We start from the raw sequence: 15,234 nt of genomic DNA, 5'->3' as shown, positions 1-15,234 counted from the left end.
CAGTACTGTCTTCAAATAATCAGACTTTTTAGATGGATGGTGAAATAATTTGTCTAGCTGTTGTGAATTCATCAGAAGGCAAATTTGGTGCTTTGTATGGGATTCTGCTTTTTAAACCGTACATTTCTTGTTAATTCTACCTTTTGATGTTATTCTAAATGGCTGTGCTAGTCATTCTACTGCTATACATAGACTGCATATAGTGTTTTTGTGAGTCCTCTGCTATGGGAAGAGTTGCAACATATTTGAAATGAAACAATACGGTAGAATTATTGAGCATATCTGATCATAAACAAGAATTGTAACGAAAGCCTTTTATTCTAATGAAGGAAGCTGCTTTCCTGTCAGTAGAAGCCGTGTTTACATCTATGCATGTGTGCAAAAGTAGATGCAGGTCATTGTGTAGAGAACTGCTCTGTTTCAGAGGGCTGAAGGTTTGCTTTTAGCCCGAGCCACTTACACTTCACATAATCTGAATGTGAGCAAGTTTCGTGACCCTGGGCAGAGTTTTGCACATTTTCGAAAGCTAAGACAGATTATTAGGGATAAGCATTGTCTTCCTTTTCTTGCAAGGAAGGAAGCAGAGGCTAAAGGAGTTGCAGTGTTACACAGCGAGTCTTAAGCAGATGTTGAAACAGAGCCCATTCTCTTTAGGAATTCCAGCTTTAAACGTTGTTTGTGAACTTCCTTGCCTGAGAGTAGGATTATCTCAGACTTTACTATTTTGTTGCTGTATTTTGTGTGTATAATCCTAATTATTTTGCTGTGTGATCTTAGTGTTCACTGCATTGAGATGAGACTGTATCGTCTGGCCTACAGTTTCTGTGCAGTCTGCAGGGAGTTAAGCGTAACTCGTTGGGAATGTTAATGGAAGTTGTGCATAATTTGCCTGTGCATCACACTGAAATTTACCCTTCGGGGTTACTGAGCCAGTGAAAACTCTACCGGGTGCCAGAGGACTGACGAAACCATCAGATTATCTTAATGACAGATTTACACTCTCCTCGTGTTCTGTACTTTTCAGATTTTGTAACTCTGATTTATGAAACTTTGCAAACCAAAGTCCTTCCTGCTGTATGTGATCTTGGGGCACTTCTTACAGGAGTCAGGCTTTCCTGTGGCGAGAATAAGTGGTCAAAATAGCCCATATACTGAAAATCGTGCAGTACTTTATGTATTAATAGACTGTTACCCTCAGTCCCAGAGGTGGCTGTGTTTCAACAGCATGGTGCTTATATTATTAATAAATACTGAAGCTTAGAAAATGAAAAGCCTTAAATAAAATGTGGAAGATTGTTCCTGTATCAGGAAAAAGAGAATAGGGAGTATTGCAAAAAGTAGACAAGTCCCTCATGTAAGATCTCCTATCTATATAAGTTTATTTCTCAATATTTGTAACAATAAAGACCCAAATAAATTAAAGGAAATACTATTGCTTTTGCTATTAGAAAAGTGAGTGATCAGTCTCAAATCGAGTGACAGCTACTAGAAAAAAAAATGTACATATGTTTTCTTGTTTAAAAAGTCCTACAGGAATGTTCTCAGTGATAGCATAGTGCTGTGCTGTGCTTTCTTAACAAAAGCTGTTAGCGTGTTTAGAGTAATTTTTCCATAAAGAAAAAAAGTTGGTATCTGTAACAGATTACATTACTATACACACCTGCATTCTCTCTGAACCTGCTAGCCTGATAAATTGATAAGTTGGTCACATGTTGTTTTTAAAAGGTAAAGAACGTAGTTCCTAATAAAAGAATGCTACATATTTCTCCTGAAAGGTTAAAAAGCATTTCTCAGGGCTCTTAAATTACCATATTCTGATACCAAGGGAAAATAAAACCTGGGCTTAGAGTCTTGTTTGTACTTAGAGGACTTTCCGGACAGGAAGGCAATCTTGATGCAATTCAGTAAGCCACAATACCAGTGGGGCATTACAGGTGAAAAATTTGCAGCTGTACCCCTCACCACAGCGTATTACAACTGTACAGTGGAATATTTCCTGTACAGAAATAGGGCTTGGTTAACTTTGTTTCCCAAGAGTAGATCACATTAAAATGTTATAAAATCATGATTTCCTGCATTTGAATGCTTGTGGTTTCTCAACTGGTTCCAATATTACAAAGGGTTTTTTATAGCTTCTATTAGTTGAAGATGTATAGAAGCTTTTTTCCAAAGTCAGCTAAAAGGCAGTTATGTATTTTTAAAGAACAATTTCTCTCAGAAGGCAGGAGTTTTCTTTCCCATCTCTTTATTATAACTCTATTTAGTGTTTATTTTAGAAATTGCAGTATAACTGTAAATTTAAATAAAATGGAATAAATATGCTAATAGGACCATAAATAAATTTGTTAAATGGAGTTGAAAGAGACAACGTATATGTAATAACATAACTCAGAAAGCAAAATAGTAGTTATTTTCATTATTCAGCCAAAGACATCAGTATGGATAGGGGAAAATATAAATTAAGCAGATATTGCATATTCAATTTTAAAGTGAGTATTTATAATTTAAGTGTTCTAGCTTTAGGACAAAATTTGCTAAATGAAATTCAAAGAGAAATTTTTAAAAATACTGTGAAGAAATCATATGGGATAATTTTGAGAAATTTCTCCAGTTATGGTACCTGATTATTCCTGAGTGTTGAAAACTGAGAGTGTACCATAGTGAAATAACTTTTACTGCCCCAAATGTACGAGTACATAACACATCAAAATGGTGTCGAAGTACAGAAAACCATATTAAAAATACAAAGGAGATTTTGCTGGGGGGACAGAATGTTTTTAATCCTAATACTACAGCTAAGCCTAATACTACTAATACTAGGCTAAATTTTTACCTCGCTGTAAACCACCACATCTTTTCAATTTTTTTTTAATCTTTGTGGTCTGTAGCTGTGCCAGGAGAAGCTGTTTTGCACACTGATACGATAAAATCCTAGCCCTGAGGAAGGCTAAAAAAATGTTATCCAACGGGCAGTTCGGTTTGTAGCACGATTTCACAATGTCAATCACGTAAGATAAACAGGAATGCTGAAGTATCCTGCGGTTGTCCAAAGTGTTGTTCCACTGGGCAGATTGGATTGTGTGTGTTGTGTGAACACGGATATTACAGAGGTTTTATTCTATTTAATATTCATTTTCTTGTGAGCATATTTTCTACATAACATATTTTTCTGCAGGGATCTTTTGCTATTTTTATAGAAATAATACTTTAAAATCAAATTTAGAAGTCCTGTTCTTGGTAGTTATTCCCACAAATTTTTCCCTAATAAAAATCTGGATAAAGCTTTTTTTCCATGCTACTGCAACTTCTGTTCACCTAATGGGAGAATTGTGTTTTTAAGGTGCTTGGCCCTGAAACAGTAAAATATCCTAATAACAGAATAGCTTTATTACAGAGCAATCAGTTTATTCATGCTCAGGAAGCTGGAGTTAAAATCTCAGCATGGGTTGGCGTCTGACACAAAGCGCTGGTTTGTATTGTATTCTGGCTCGCCTTCACTTAGGTGGCCCTGCTTGGAGGAGATAAAACACACAGACGCTTCCTGTCTTCTGGGTGCATTTTCTTGTACAGTAGTTGTTTCTGGAAGAAGAATAACTTCATTTCAGAGAGGAAGCGCCCACCATCTGAGGGGCTGAGATTCAAGAAATGAACATTTATTCTGTAGAAGCCTATTTTCTAGCAAAAACATGAATCAAAAGGAAGCATCAGTGAAAACAACATTAAGCACATTTTTCTGTAACCCACATGTTAACATCTCTCTTTCTCTCTCAGCTTGACAAGATGTATTTTGCAGCCTAAGACATCTGCATTTGTATAGTTAAAGGTCCATTTTTATATCAAGTTTAAAAATTATATGCTTCAGTATTTAAGTAGTAAAGCAATAATACTCTTATATACCCATCATCCAGCAATCTCAAAGCAGTAGGCAGATGGCTGTAGCCTTTTCCTAGAGACAAAGATGGGATTACCTAAGAAATGCAGATATTTTTCAATAGTTCTGTCCTAACTGGCAATGATGTTTGTTTCTGAGACCTGTTGGCATTATGACAATATATGTAGTGACTAATAGGTATGATTATTTACGGTAACGTGTCAGCTTGTGGAAGCACGTTGACATCGGCCCTCTGCTCAGCTGGAGAAACGTACCTCGTGATAAGCGGTATGTGCCCACGACTTTTCACATCCTAATTATCAAAGAGCTCTAAAGCTAGGAGGGTAACATCAGCTCTCAGGAAGATCTAGAAGCATGTTGTGATAATGAAAGCCTTTAAAAAGCACATATGCATCAACAGCCATTTCTCTCCCATTGTTTCTTATCATTACAGATGATTTTAAGTGGGAATGAGGAGTATCCATGTGGTCAAGAGGGTGTACAACACATAGATGAAAATATAAGTATGTAAAATAGCGTTAACGGATTCTGTAGCATTTCTTGACCCCTGGTTTCCAAAGAGGAACTAAGTGATTCTGGTACAGCTAATGTGTGACACAATATATGATGAATAAGGAAAAACATGATCTACTATATTGTAGTGCATTAGTGGGAATTCTTCATGTTGGTTATTAATACTGTCTTGCTGATAGGTTAACAAGCGTGCAGGAAATGACTTGAAGAATGCAGGTTTTTAAGAAGGTTTTTGAGTTTGTTTTTGTTTGGGACATGGGAGTTTTCCGTGAAATGTATATGATAGAGGTTTTAGCTCTGCTCGAAGTGAGACAGGTTCTGTTGGTAGAGAGTCAGTGTAAGCATCACAAAGGTGATGCTTATAATGTCTGTGTTAGTGTAATATATATGAAGATTTTTTTTTTTTCTTAAAATACAGCGAAACATGAGATTCACAGAGAACAGGAATCCACGCTCTCCTAATTCAAGAAATTTCTGCTCCAAGGCAACTATTTCAGCTGAGTTGTTTCTTTGTGTCCTGTACTTGCAGGAGGCAGGATTGGAACTGTCCCTCAGAGGCAGCTGCTTTCCTTCCTATCAGAATTCACTAATACACCATCTTTTTTCTTCATCAGAACAGTGCCATGCAATTCTGGGGCCTCCCATGTCTATAGTCCACAGCAATAAAAAGGAGGAACCTTCAAATTCTCTGCTTTGTTTTAAATATATTTATCTTATTAACAGTTTTTGTTATAATTACTTAGAGTTTAGTCTGTTTTCATGTATAATAGCTTTTTACTTCTGCTTCTGATCTCTGCTTTTAATAGTGTTAAAAAAAAAAAAGACTTCTTTTTGGCTTTCTGTTGACATAAACATCCTTCTACCTAAGTGTTTGTGCCATAGCACGTGGTTTTCTTGCAAAACAGAACTTGGAGATCCTTTTTTAAATCTGAGCCCACAGTTAAATAATAGTTGTATGCACACATGGCAGGGGCTGTACAGTAATGGTTCTGTTTGCATTTTACAGGTGAATAAAATCATTGCAATTCAGACTTTCTTTGAGAGCTAGGAAAGAAGACAAAAAGCTGTGGAGAAGTGTCTGTTGAAGAATCGTGTTTGTTGTTTAGCAAAGATGTGCTTGGTTAGATGTGCTTCACTAGTGTTTAGTTTTATAGAGGCAGCACTAGCGGTCACATTTTCTAAGAGGTAACAATTATCTGAATTATAGTTTAGGTTTTATTCAAATATTTTAAGGTAAAAGTACCATATTTAATTCTACGTATGGGGAATTTTTTGTTGCAGCTAATTCTCTTATTCCCACTGCCTATGACTCAGTTCTGGCATTATAACCCATTTCCAGGCTTTCACAACTATTTTTTTTGGCAGCTAATATTGCCCAGAGCTACCATCTTTCCTTAAACTTATCCAGATCAGGCATTAATAATAAACCTCTTAGAACAAATAAAGCCAGATATGTAGGAATCAAAGATTCTCAGTCAACTAAGTCTTTTGAAAGCCTCAGCCTATAAAGGTTACAGTTTGGATGGTCCCAGAACATGAGCTGTATTTTGTACAGGGAATCAATCACTTAAAGTATATCTTTGACATTTACCTTCTAATGTGTAGATGATTCCTTGAAATACACTGTCACTTGGTCTGGTAGATTTCTTGACTTATTACAACACAGGAGAAAAATTGTGAGGGAAAATTAAAAAGGAATAATCTTTTCAATGTCCTTACCAGCCAACTTTGATTGTTAGGTGATATGTTCTTTCTGGCTACTCGTACTGCTCAGTCCACCAATCATTCCTGTGCCTTTCCAAATTCTTCATAATTCACTTAAGAGGTTACCATGGAGTTCCTAGAAGGCAAATAATACTATGCCCTGAAGAGGAGTTATTACTTCTTTATGGCATAATAGTTTTGATCACTTTACTTTGCCATCTTTTTCTCAAGGTAAGTTTCAAGATTTCCACCACCTACTGAGTGGGTGGAAATATTGAAGTACCTACCTTTTTTTTTAAATAAATAAATTTTTAAAAACAAACAACCCTCCCCCAACAATATGTATGAAATCTGTTCAGAGCTTTTTCAAGTTTCACTCTGCCTTTGTATTCAGTCTTTATTTTCAGTTTCTCAATATTACTTTCCTCTAGCCTTACGATTGTTTTACATTTTTCGTATTGTAGTGCCACTTATTAAATTCCTGTATTGTGCTCTTTAACTTGTTCTTCCAGTTCATTAATCTTAGTGGGAATTGAATTCCTCATCTTACTTAGCCTCTTTTAAAATGCCCACTACTTGTCATTCTGATCCAATTTTGTGAGATTCTCATTAGGGAGACTTGCATATTAACAAAAAAAAAAAAAAAAAGTTGTGAGATTTAATCTAAAAAAACAAATATCCTAAATAATAGGATAACTTTACAAGACTTCAGTTGTACATGTTACTCAACAGCACTGACAAGAAAAGATAATTTAGGTGTTGATAGGCAATATGAAGCACAAGACCAACCCAAGTATTCAAATATATTGAATCAGACTCCTATCAAAACTCTACATACTCTGTATGTAGAAGTATCTGTGCAACAACGAAAGGCTGCAACTTTTTGTCAGAAAAGATACAGATCCTTTTGTAATTCTATAATTCCAAGACTTTATGCTATAGGATAGATTTCAAGTATTGCATTATTTTAAATAAAACCAAATGATTTAACACCAGTGGGGACTGTGGAGTAGTACAAAAGATAGATAAACAGCAGCTTTCATCATCCACTGTTTATAGTTAGCTAGGGGAATTCCTTGGATATATCCATAATTGAAGGGTACATACATTGCTGTGGTGTTGCAATTTTGAGTGTTTTGTCCATGGTCATTTAAGTTTAAAATAATTCAACACTGAGAAGTTTTGAAGAAATCTAAAACTCTATAGTTATACTAAGAGCAAGAGAATAAATATAGTGTCACTTTGAAATATGGCTACAGTCCCAATAATGTATTTCACATTGCTGTTGTTGTGCACAGCACCATCGTAGAGTCAGCAACACAGAACCGGGAAAGAAGTTTTCTGGGTTGTCAAGCCCAGGCTCCTCCCATCGGGGCAATGGTGTTTACTGCCTCCATCTTATTAGCAAATCAAGCTTTTAAGAGCAACTATCATGAGCACTAAGGCTGTCCTCAAACCTCCCTATCTTTTTCTGTTCAGGTGTCTAGCCATACGTAATTTATTACTAGAGCAACTCAGGTTTGACCCATAGTTTCTGTAGACCTTTTCCTCTGTTGTTTCTTTCCTGAGGTGTCTGGGTAGAGCAGTCATGTTCCTTTTGTTTTCCTTTGACTCTGCACAGATCCCAGTTTGAGTTAATGCAGTTCTAAGATGAAGAATTGGATATGTGTGCCATATTCCAGATGAGGCCCCACTGGTATTTTATACAAGTCAATAATTATTTGTCTCTTGCTTTTGGAAGTATCTCACTTGATGTCTCTCAGGATGGCATTTGCTTTTTCCAGGCATCATCATACTGCCTAATAATGTTCCAACTGATGTTTACATATCTTCACCATTTCCAGTTGAATATGCAGCTTAGAAACAAATGTGTTGCTATTTTCATGTATATGGCATCTGCTTTTTATGTTAAATCAATCCCTTTTTCTCAGACTCTTGTCTTTGAAATTAAATCAGCACTCCTGATTGATATTGCTGTGCTCCTCTGTTACCTGTGTTACTGGCATTAGAGTTTTGTTGGCCATTATCAGATACTTTCTTCTTTTTTTTTGTTTTCCTGACTTAAAAAAACTCTAGTGACTGTGGTTGCATTTTTCAATCTTCACGTATTATCGTGACTTGACAGATGTAGTAAAAATCCATGTTTCAGGCTCTGTGGTTCCACATGTTAATTCTTCCAGAATTCTTTGGTGATTATTTATGTTCCCTTGCCCTGCCCAGCTTGAACCACTGAGCTCCCTGAATTTTCCTTCTTAACCTTCATTCCTGTTAATTAATCAACCTGCTGTCACCTCCACGTGCATTGTAGTCCTTACTGAGTAATACAGAAGAATACTTACAGAGCTTTTTCTAGCTGTGCCTAAATTTACTTGCATCTGTACCACATTCTTACTTTTTTCCTGGTTACGTATATATGTCTATACACAGACACACAGGGATAAAAAGGGTAATAGCAAATATACGTGTTTTTTTTTTTACTATTTGCTCTATGTCAACTTGACTTTTAATATTTATTGATGATGTACAAGTGTCATAACTGTGGATTTCTGTATCTTAATTCTAAAATCTTCATATCTTACTGAGTTTGCATTTGTTTTAAGTTCATATTCTCATTTACTTTAATGCTATTAGAGGAAAAAAACAAAACAAAACAAAAAACCCAACAACAACAAAAAACATAGGCCTAAGATACAACCCTTTAAAATCTAGACTTTCATTAAAATTTCTTTTCTATTGTCGTTAGAAATGTTTCTAATAACATTATCTTCAGTTCAATGATGCATCCAGGAGTAATCCAAGTGGGTTATTTACAGACTTAAAATTAGAGATGTGATTAACAGAAACTACTATGTGTTTATTTGGTTTGTGTTCCAAAATCACACAGTTCTCTAAATAGCATATTCCATGAAAGAAAATATCATGTTGTTGCAAGTACTTCATGATTTGTGATTTGTCTTTTACTTTTATTTAGTTTAGTTTTGCACTTCAGTGTGTACAGTAAATCCCATTATATTTGCAATCAAGCATAAAGTAATTATGCCTTCTCCCTTTTATCACAGATTCCTTGCAGCTTGGAGTACTGGGATGAGCTTCAGAAATCATTTGTTGCATTCCGGGAATTCAGTCTCTCAGAAAGCAAAGTCTGTGAACTGCAGCTGCCCAGTATTGACCTTGTGAATGATCAGAAAGAGCTCATAGCCTCTGATTTGTGGAGGATTGTCCTCAACAGCAGTCAGAACGTGGCTGATGACCAAAGGTAATTTTAAAGGCGGAGGGAAAAACAGAAATCTAATGCTACACTATTGAGAGATCTTTTTCAATAGACCTAGGAAATAAGATACTGTTTTCATATGCAGTAAGAGTAGCTGGTCTTAAATGAGCTTCATACTGTAGCTCACCTTCACGCAGAGGCATGGAGTGTGCACAGAAAGAGCTCTTGTTTAGATTAATAGGCAGCCTGGCAGCATCATATTCATCCATTTTCTGAATGCAAGGATTACTGAAAAGTGTGAAAAGTGAAGACAAACAGGTTATATCCTGGAACCTTTTAACTGCACACGGCATTAAAATTAGCTAATTAACAAAGGAAGGCTGAGGTGCAGTGCAGCAAAGAACATAGCAACAAACATTCTTCTTCCATGCACTACCCATACACATCATCCTTTATTCTGTCCTCAGTGCAAGTCAATGACTAAAATAAGCCAAGTGTCTATTTTAAATATATTAACCAAAACTTTAGTACTTCAAGAGGATCCCATTATTATTCACACAGGTTGCCTATTGTGCTAACAATTAAAAAAAAATTAATCACTGTTTTCAAACACTGGAAATCCATTTTTCATTATGTTTGCAGCTGGAAACAATGTATAATGACAGATATTCAATCTATTTGCATTCATTCAGTGTTCTTTAATATGCAGATTAAGAAGAAATGAGTACTAGTTCTCTCCACAAACAGCAGTGGAATTACTTTCAAAGACGTTCTTAACATTTTACAGTTAGAACAGAAAACCCAGAATGACCCTGTTAGATCAGTGGTATTCGCTGTTTCTTACTGCCTGTGTATGAACATAAGCTTGAATGAGCGTGCAGCATCCACATATATGTTATGTGAAGCTACAGAATTCAGAGAAATCAGGAAATATGAACATGGCTAACAAAATCAATGAAAAAAATTAAACATCTGGTTTCCATTAATAGTATCAGGTTGGAAATTATTTCTTGATGTTAATTGTGAAAGAATGCATTTTCATCATTGAGAAGTTAAGTGTTTTAGACAAGGTTAATTCCTCTGAATGTGGGACCTTGGCAAAATTGCCTTCCTGGTCAGCTTAACACCACAGAAATGTGAACTCGGTGGGAACTGAAAATGAAGTAGTGAAATTTAGTAGATTTTTTTTCATCAAGGCATTTGGCACTGTAATCATGTTTATTGTTTTCTGCTCAAATAGGGTTCATCACTATATGCAATGTTTCACTCAGGGAGTTCTGATAATCTAATGAGTTGTCATTGTTCAGAAATAGGCTAGGGTTAAAATGAAATGCAAGTAACTTAAAAGCTATATAAAACTGGTTTGGACTGTGATTAGCATCAGAAACATTTTAGAGCACATGATTTCACCTGCCTACGAGGTCTAAACTCGTGAGGCTGCAGGCCTGCTCCACAACAGTGACCATCCTCAGTGGTACCAGGGTGTTGCCTTATAAAGGGGTAGAAATATCCTGATGTCCTTGAGGTACCAGAAGACTCCAAGGAAGACAATTGCTGTGACCACGGGAATGATGTTAGAAGCACTATGTCCTCCAGGCTGTGTGTGTACACAAAAACCTAAAGCAGAAACTACAACTAGAAGAACCGGAATTAAACTGAAGCATGAGCAGTTCCCTGAATAGGGATAGCAGGAGAGGAGAGAAGGCAGCAAAAAACATCTACATCACTACTGAAAGCTTTTGAAGGTAAATAAACAGAAGAAAAAGAAAGAAGTTAAGGGAAAGTGTCTTGAACTGCCAGCACATGTACAGAGACTTTTGGTGGCCAGAGGAATTTATAGTAGTTTTAAGAGGTATAGTTTACACCTACATGAACTTAACAGTAGATTGGACATTTAAAGATTCATGTAGATCAGAGTGAACTCCATCCAGAAGCCAAAAACCTGAAGGGTACAGGAGGAAAACTTGATTTCAATCAGAGAAGAAAAAAAGATTATATGCCCTGCCTCAGCAGCAGTTTCAGATAGAAATTCAAGCTGATCTCTCTTTATACTAACTTTTGCACTGCAAGCTTTCTTAAGGAAGGTTGCAGGAAGGACTGGTGTGAAAGAAGTAGTCCTGACCAGCCTGCAGTGATCCTTCTCAGAGAAACTGAACTGGTCAGAGAAAGAGCAGCTGTTCGTCAGAGATGAGACTCTGACCTACAGTGTTTGAGACTTGAGACATCCTTCTCTTGGAGACAGAGCAAAACGTGCTGGTCACTTGTCACTGACCTGGAGGTTTTGAGACAGTTCATAAGCACTGAAATACGTACCATTACAGCTACAGAACAAGGTTAAGGTAACAGTTAAGCCCCAAAGGATCATGTTCTGGTAAATGGAAGCATTGTTTAAGACGTGGAGACAGATACTGTGGCCATGCAGAGAGGGCCTACTTTTCTAGATGCCTAGGAGCATAAAGGAAGTCTATGTTGGCAGTAACTTTACTGAAAATATGGCTTCATCAAACAAACATGTTGCTGCCAGTATGGATATTTTCTAATGACCAAGCACCCTAAAATGTGTTCTGGATTCTACTTGACAAAAAATGCCAAACTTTTTTGGTTTTGAGAGAAAGGAAGGCTACCCTATGTAATGGTAAATTATAGTATAGGCTTGTTCCTAAAGCATGCATTTAACATCAGATCTTACCGCCTTTTGAGAAGAGCCACAATGAACTGTGCTTAAAGCTAATGCCAAGTGTTAGACCAGGGAACTTGGAGACTGAGGGATCTGCAAGTGAGAGCGAGAAGCAAAAACTGTATAAAAGTTGAATCTCGGTTTTCCTAGAGACTCGTGCTGATTTGACATGACGTGCATGCTGTATCTGTATGATTGATTAGCAAATTTAATTTATTATTAATTGTAAAGTATCAAAATGCTTAGTGTTGTTGAAGTTTATTTTCTTAGTTTGATCTTGTATTTTGGGTCAGACTCTAACAGCTGCCATATGCATGCAGCTGCTGCTCAATGATAATATTTTTTCCTTCAAGTTCTGCAGGATTATTTTTTTTGTGGTAACCTCTATGATATGCTAATTATTAATACCAGAGAGCTGATCCCCTGTGTTTTAAGTACTTTATTACTGATTCCTAACAGAAGTTATGAAGTATGAAACTTATGTGGCTCATGTGACAGGAAAGCAACAAGGTTTGTGAGAAGATGTGGATCCAGCTGATACGCTGAGGAGTAGCTGGCAGGCTGAAGTATGCCAAGCAATAATGAATATGGGAATATGCAAAGATGTCATGATCCAAATCCTGTGGTATGCAAGCTGTTTCTGAGATTGATCAGGAACTAATCAGAAGTGTAAAAATCAAGGAGTTATCTGGTTAAGGACATGGTTTACACGCCTATGTTGTTTATTTTTAAGAATTTCTAGGCCATTCATTATTCGGTGATTGTACAAGGTTTAACTGAACATTTCTAAATCTTTATTCAATGAATGAACAAATCTGAAGTCCAAAGGGAAATAATTTAGCATTCCCTTAGGGATTTAGTAGTGTCTGTGGAAGGAATCATATATGGCATAAATTTATGTTAAAATAGGGGATTAAAGGGAAATTACCATAGAATAAATTATTTTTATAGGTTGCATTTTCACATTGCAGGACTAGCAAATTTTAGTCAAAATTACTTTTATTTCAAGCTCTGTTTGGTTGGTGAGACACTAAAGCCCATCCCTGGTTTGACTGGGAGGGGCTTATCACTCTCTGTTTAAATGGGTTACAAGATGTTTTATATATTTATGCATCTCCTGTGTAACGTAAACAGTATTTTTATAATTACTGACATACTAACATGAAATAGTAATTGAAAGTGCCTTAAGATACAAACCATGAAACAAGTACAAAAACTTTTAAATAAGCCTTAAATTGCTACTTTTCAAAAATTAAAGTGAGGAATCATGATCATGTTTCTTGCTAATTGTTTTAGCTTTTATTCTAAGTAAATGATGTACTGAATTTTGACCTCTAACAATTTGGGTTGAGACCAGCATTTGAGTCATAAATTAAATGAATTAAGTGGTCTCTTTCTTCTTCCCAGTGGATATTTTCCCATGTTGCGGTTTCATCACAAACGGCAGTTTTGGTTTAAGTATTCCACTCTTAAAATAACAAGAATAATGCAGGTCACTGTTAAGTCATTATTCCCAGTTGCCATATATTTAACTTGAACTGCTTTGCATGATGTGGAACTATCAGACTTTATAGTACATAATGACTTCGAATGCAGGTATTTTCCATTTTAAAAATACTAATATTTCACAGGATTTAAGAAAGGGGGCAGAGGAGGAAGTAAATTTAAAAGAAATTTCTGGTATTAAAGTCAGGTCAGTTTTATTTAGAATTTCTTCTGCTTTTGCTACACCTATCCCTCAGCTTGTTGTGCCAAACGTGAAGCAGTACAAGCTGGTTATTCTTTTTCTCCCCAGCTGAAAAACTGTGGACAGTCTACACTGCATTTTGTAGCTCCAAAGGAGCCAAGAGAATGTGGGTTTTTTTGATATTGTGTTCATTTGATGCAGAAATTGTAACTTCACAGACAGATCTGCCTCTGATATGAATGTTCCTACTGTCATTCACCAAGACTTAAAGTTCCTGGGTTTTCAGCTGACAGTGTTTTATTTTCTGTTTGTGTACAGCGTGTGATGAATGACTGTGTCTTTGATTTCTGTGCTCTACATGAAGTAAAAGGAGAAAGTAGCAGCACTAAAGATCTGACAGAAGTCTACCTAGACAAAAAAGTTTAAATGGGATTTAATTTAAAATTGAAGGGTCATGTTAGTGATGGTAAGGACTACCCATCCCCCTTTAAAAACTTCTCATTTAATATTATGCTCCTTTTTATAGTTCTTTTTTAAAGCAATGCTATAGTAATTTGGACGCTGCTTTTAGTATATTTTGTACTGTGACTGGCTTATACTGTTACTGTATTTTTATTTTCGTAACGACCTGGGGACTATAATTCTGGATATGCTTTCTGGCTGAGTAAAAATCCAATGGACCCCTTCACAGATAAAACAATAATAGTTGAACAAAGTCTGAGCAGATGGGAAAACAGTGATGAAAGAATCAGATGATTTCTAGGAGGTCATCTCTCTGTAGAGTGATTTTCCTTTCTGAAACGTGGTTTAGGCCACCTTGTCCTGCTCCTCTGAGTCCTCCACTGCCAGCGCTTGTCCCTCCCAAACACAAGAGAGGATACAAGGCCGCTTCTGTCCGAGGGAGCAACGTTGTTCCACCTTTATTCGCTGTTTCTCTCTGGTTAGATTTTAAGCCTGTGGTTGGACTCTGAAGCTTGCTAGGGAATCATTTCAGTGGTGGCCCTTCTTGGTTTATAAGGTGATTCTCCATGAAGAAACAAAAAGCAGTTTTGAATCTTTTTGTTCCCAATATTTTAAGTTCCAGAATATTATCTCCGCTTGGTCTGCTCCTTGTGGGGCAGAAAAATCAGAGCAAGCTATGGCTAAACACTTTAACGTATTTCCCTGGTGTGCAGCTCCTGCTACATTTCCTCCTGCACGTCATGTTGCCCTGTAATCATTGTGGTTATGAGTGAGAAATGACAAAGCTCCCATCACAGTAAAATGCTTGATAAATAAAAAGTAGGTATATAAAACTTGAGTAAAAAGAATTTGGAGGCATTTGTTTGTTTTTTATTTTATTAAAACATCCATCTCCAAAAATCGTATCTAAGGAAATAAAAATGCTGAGTCACTGATAGGTGACACACGGAATAGTTTTCAAAGGAAAAGAAATCTATAATTTCAGAGTAAACCTCAAATTTTAGAAATAAATGTGCTTCCTTTTTACTGCAATTAGTGTTCTAGCTGTTCGTGCAAATTAAATCTTAATTCAGAATATGTTTGGTTAA

At 36.3% G+C, this 15,234-nt stretch overlaps 1 protein-coding gene across 10 annotated transcripts in view; it reads left to right on the top strand.

The window, feature by feature from the left end:
• Positions 1-15,234, top strand: part of VPS13B (vacuolar protein sorting 13 homolog B) — a 455,756-nt gene that overhangs the window by 383,161 nt on the left and 57,361 nt on the right. For all 10 annotated transcript variants that reach the window (XM_082046868.1, XM_082046872.1, XM_082046866.1 and 7 more), the window contains one exon: positions 9,169-9,365. In XM_082046868.1, the coding sequence (XP_081902994.1) occupies positions 9,169-9,365 (197 nt within the window). The remainder of the gene's footprint in view (positions 1-9,168; positions 9,366-15,234) is intronic.

This window comes from Streptopelia decaocto, assembly GCF_964273445.1.
Source record: "Streptopelia decaocto genome assembly, chromosome: 2".
In the NCBI taxonomy this organism is placed as follows: Eukaryota; Metazoa; Chordata; class Aves; order Columbiformes; family Columbidae; genus Streptopelia; species Streptopelia decaocto.
The sequence above is the reverse complement of the archived record's forward strand: the minus strand, read 5'-3'. Positions and strand labels throughout refer to the sequence as shown.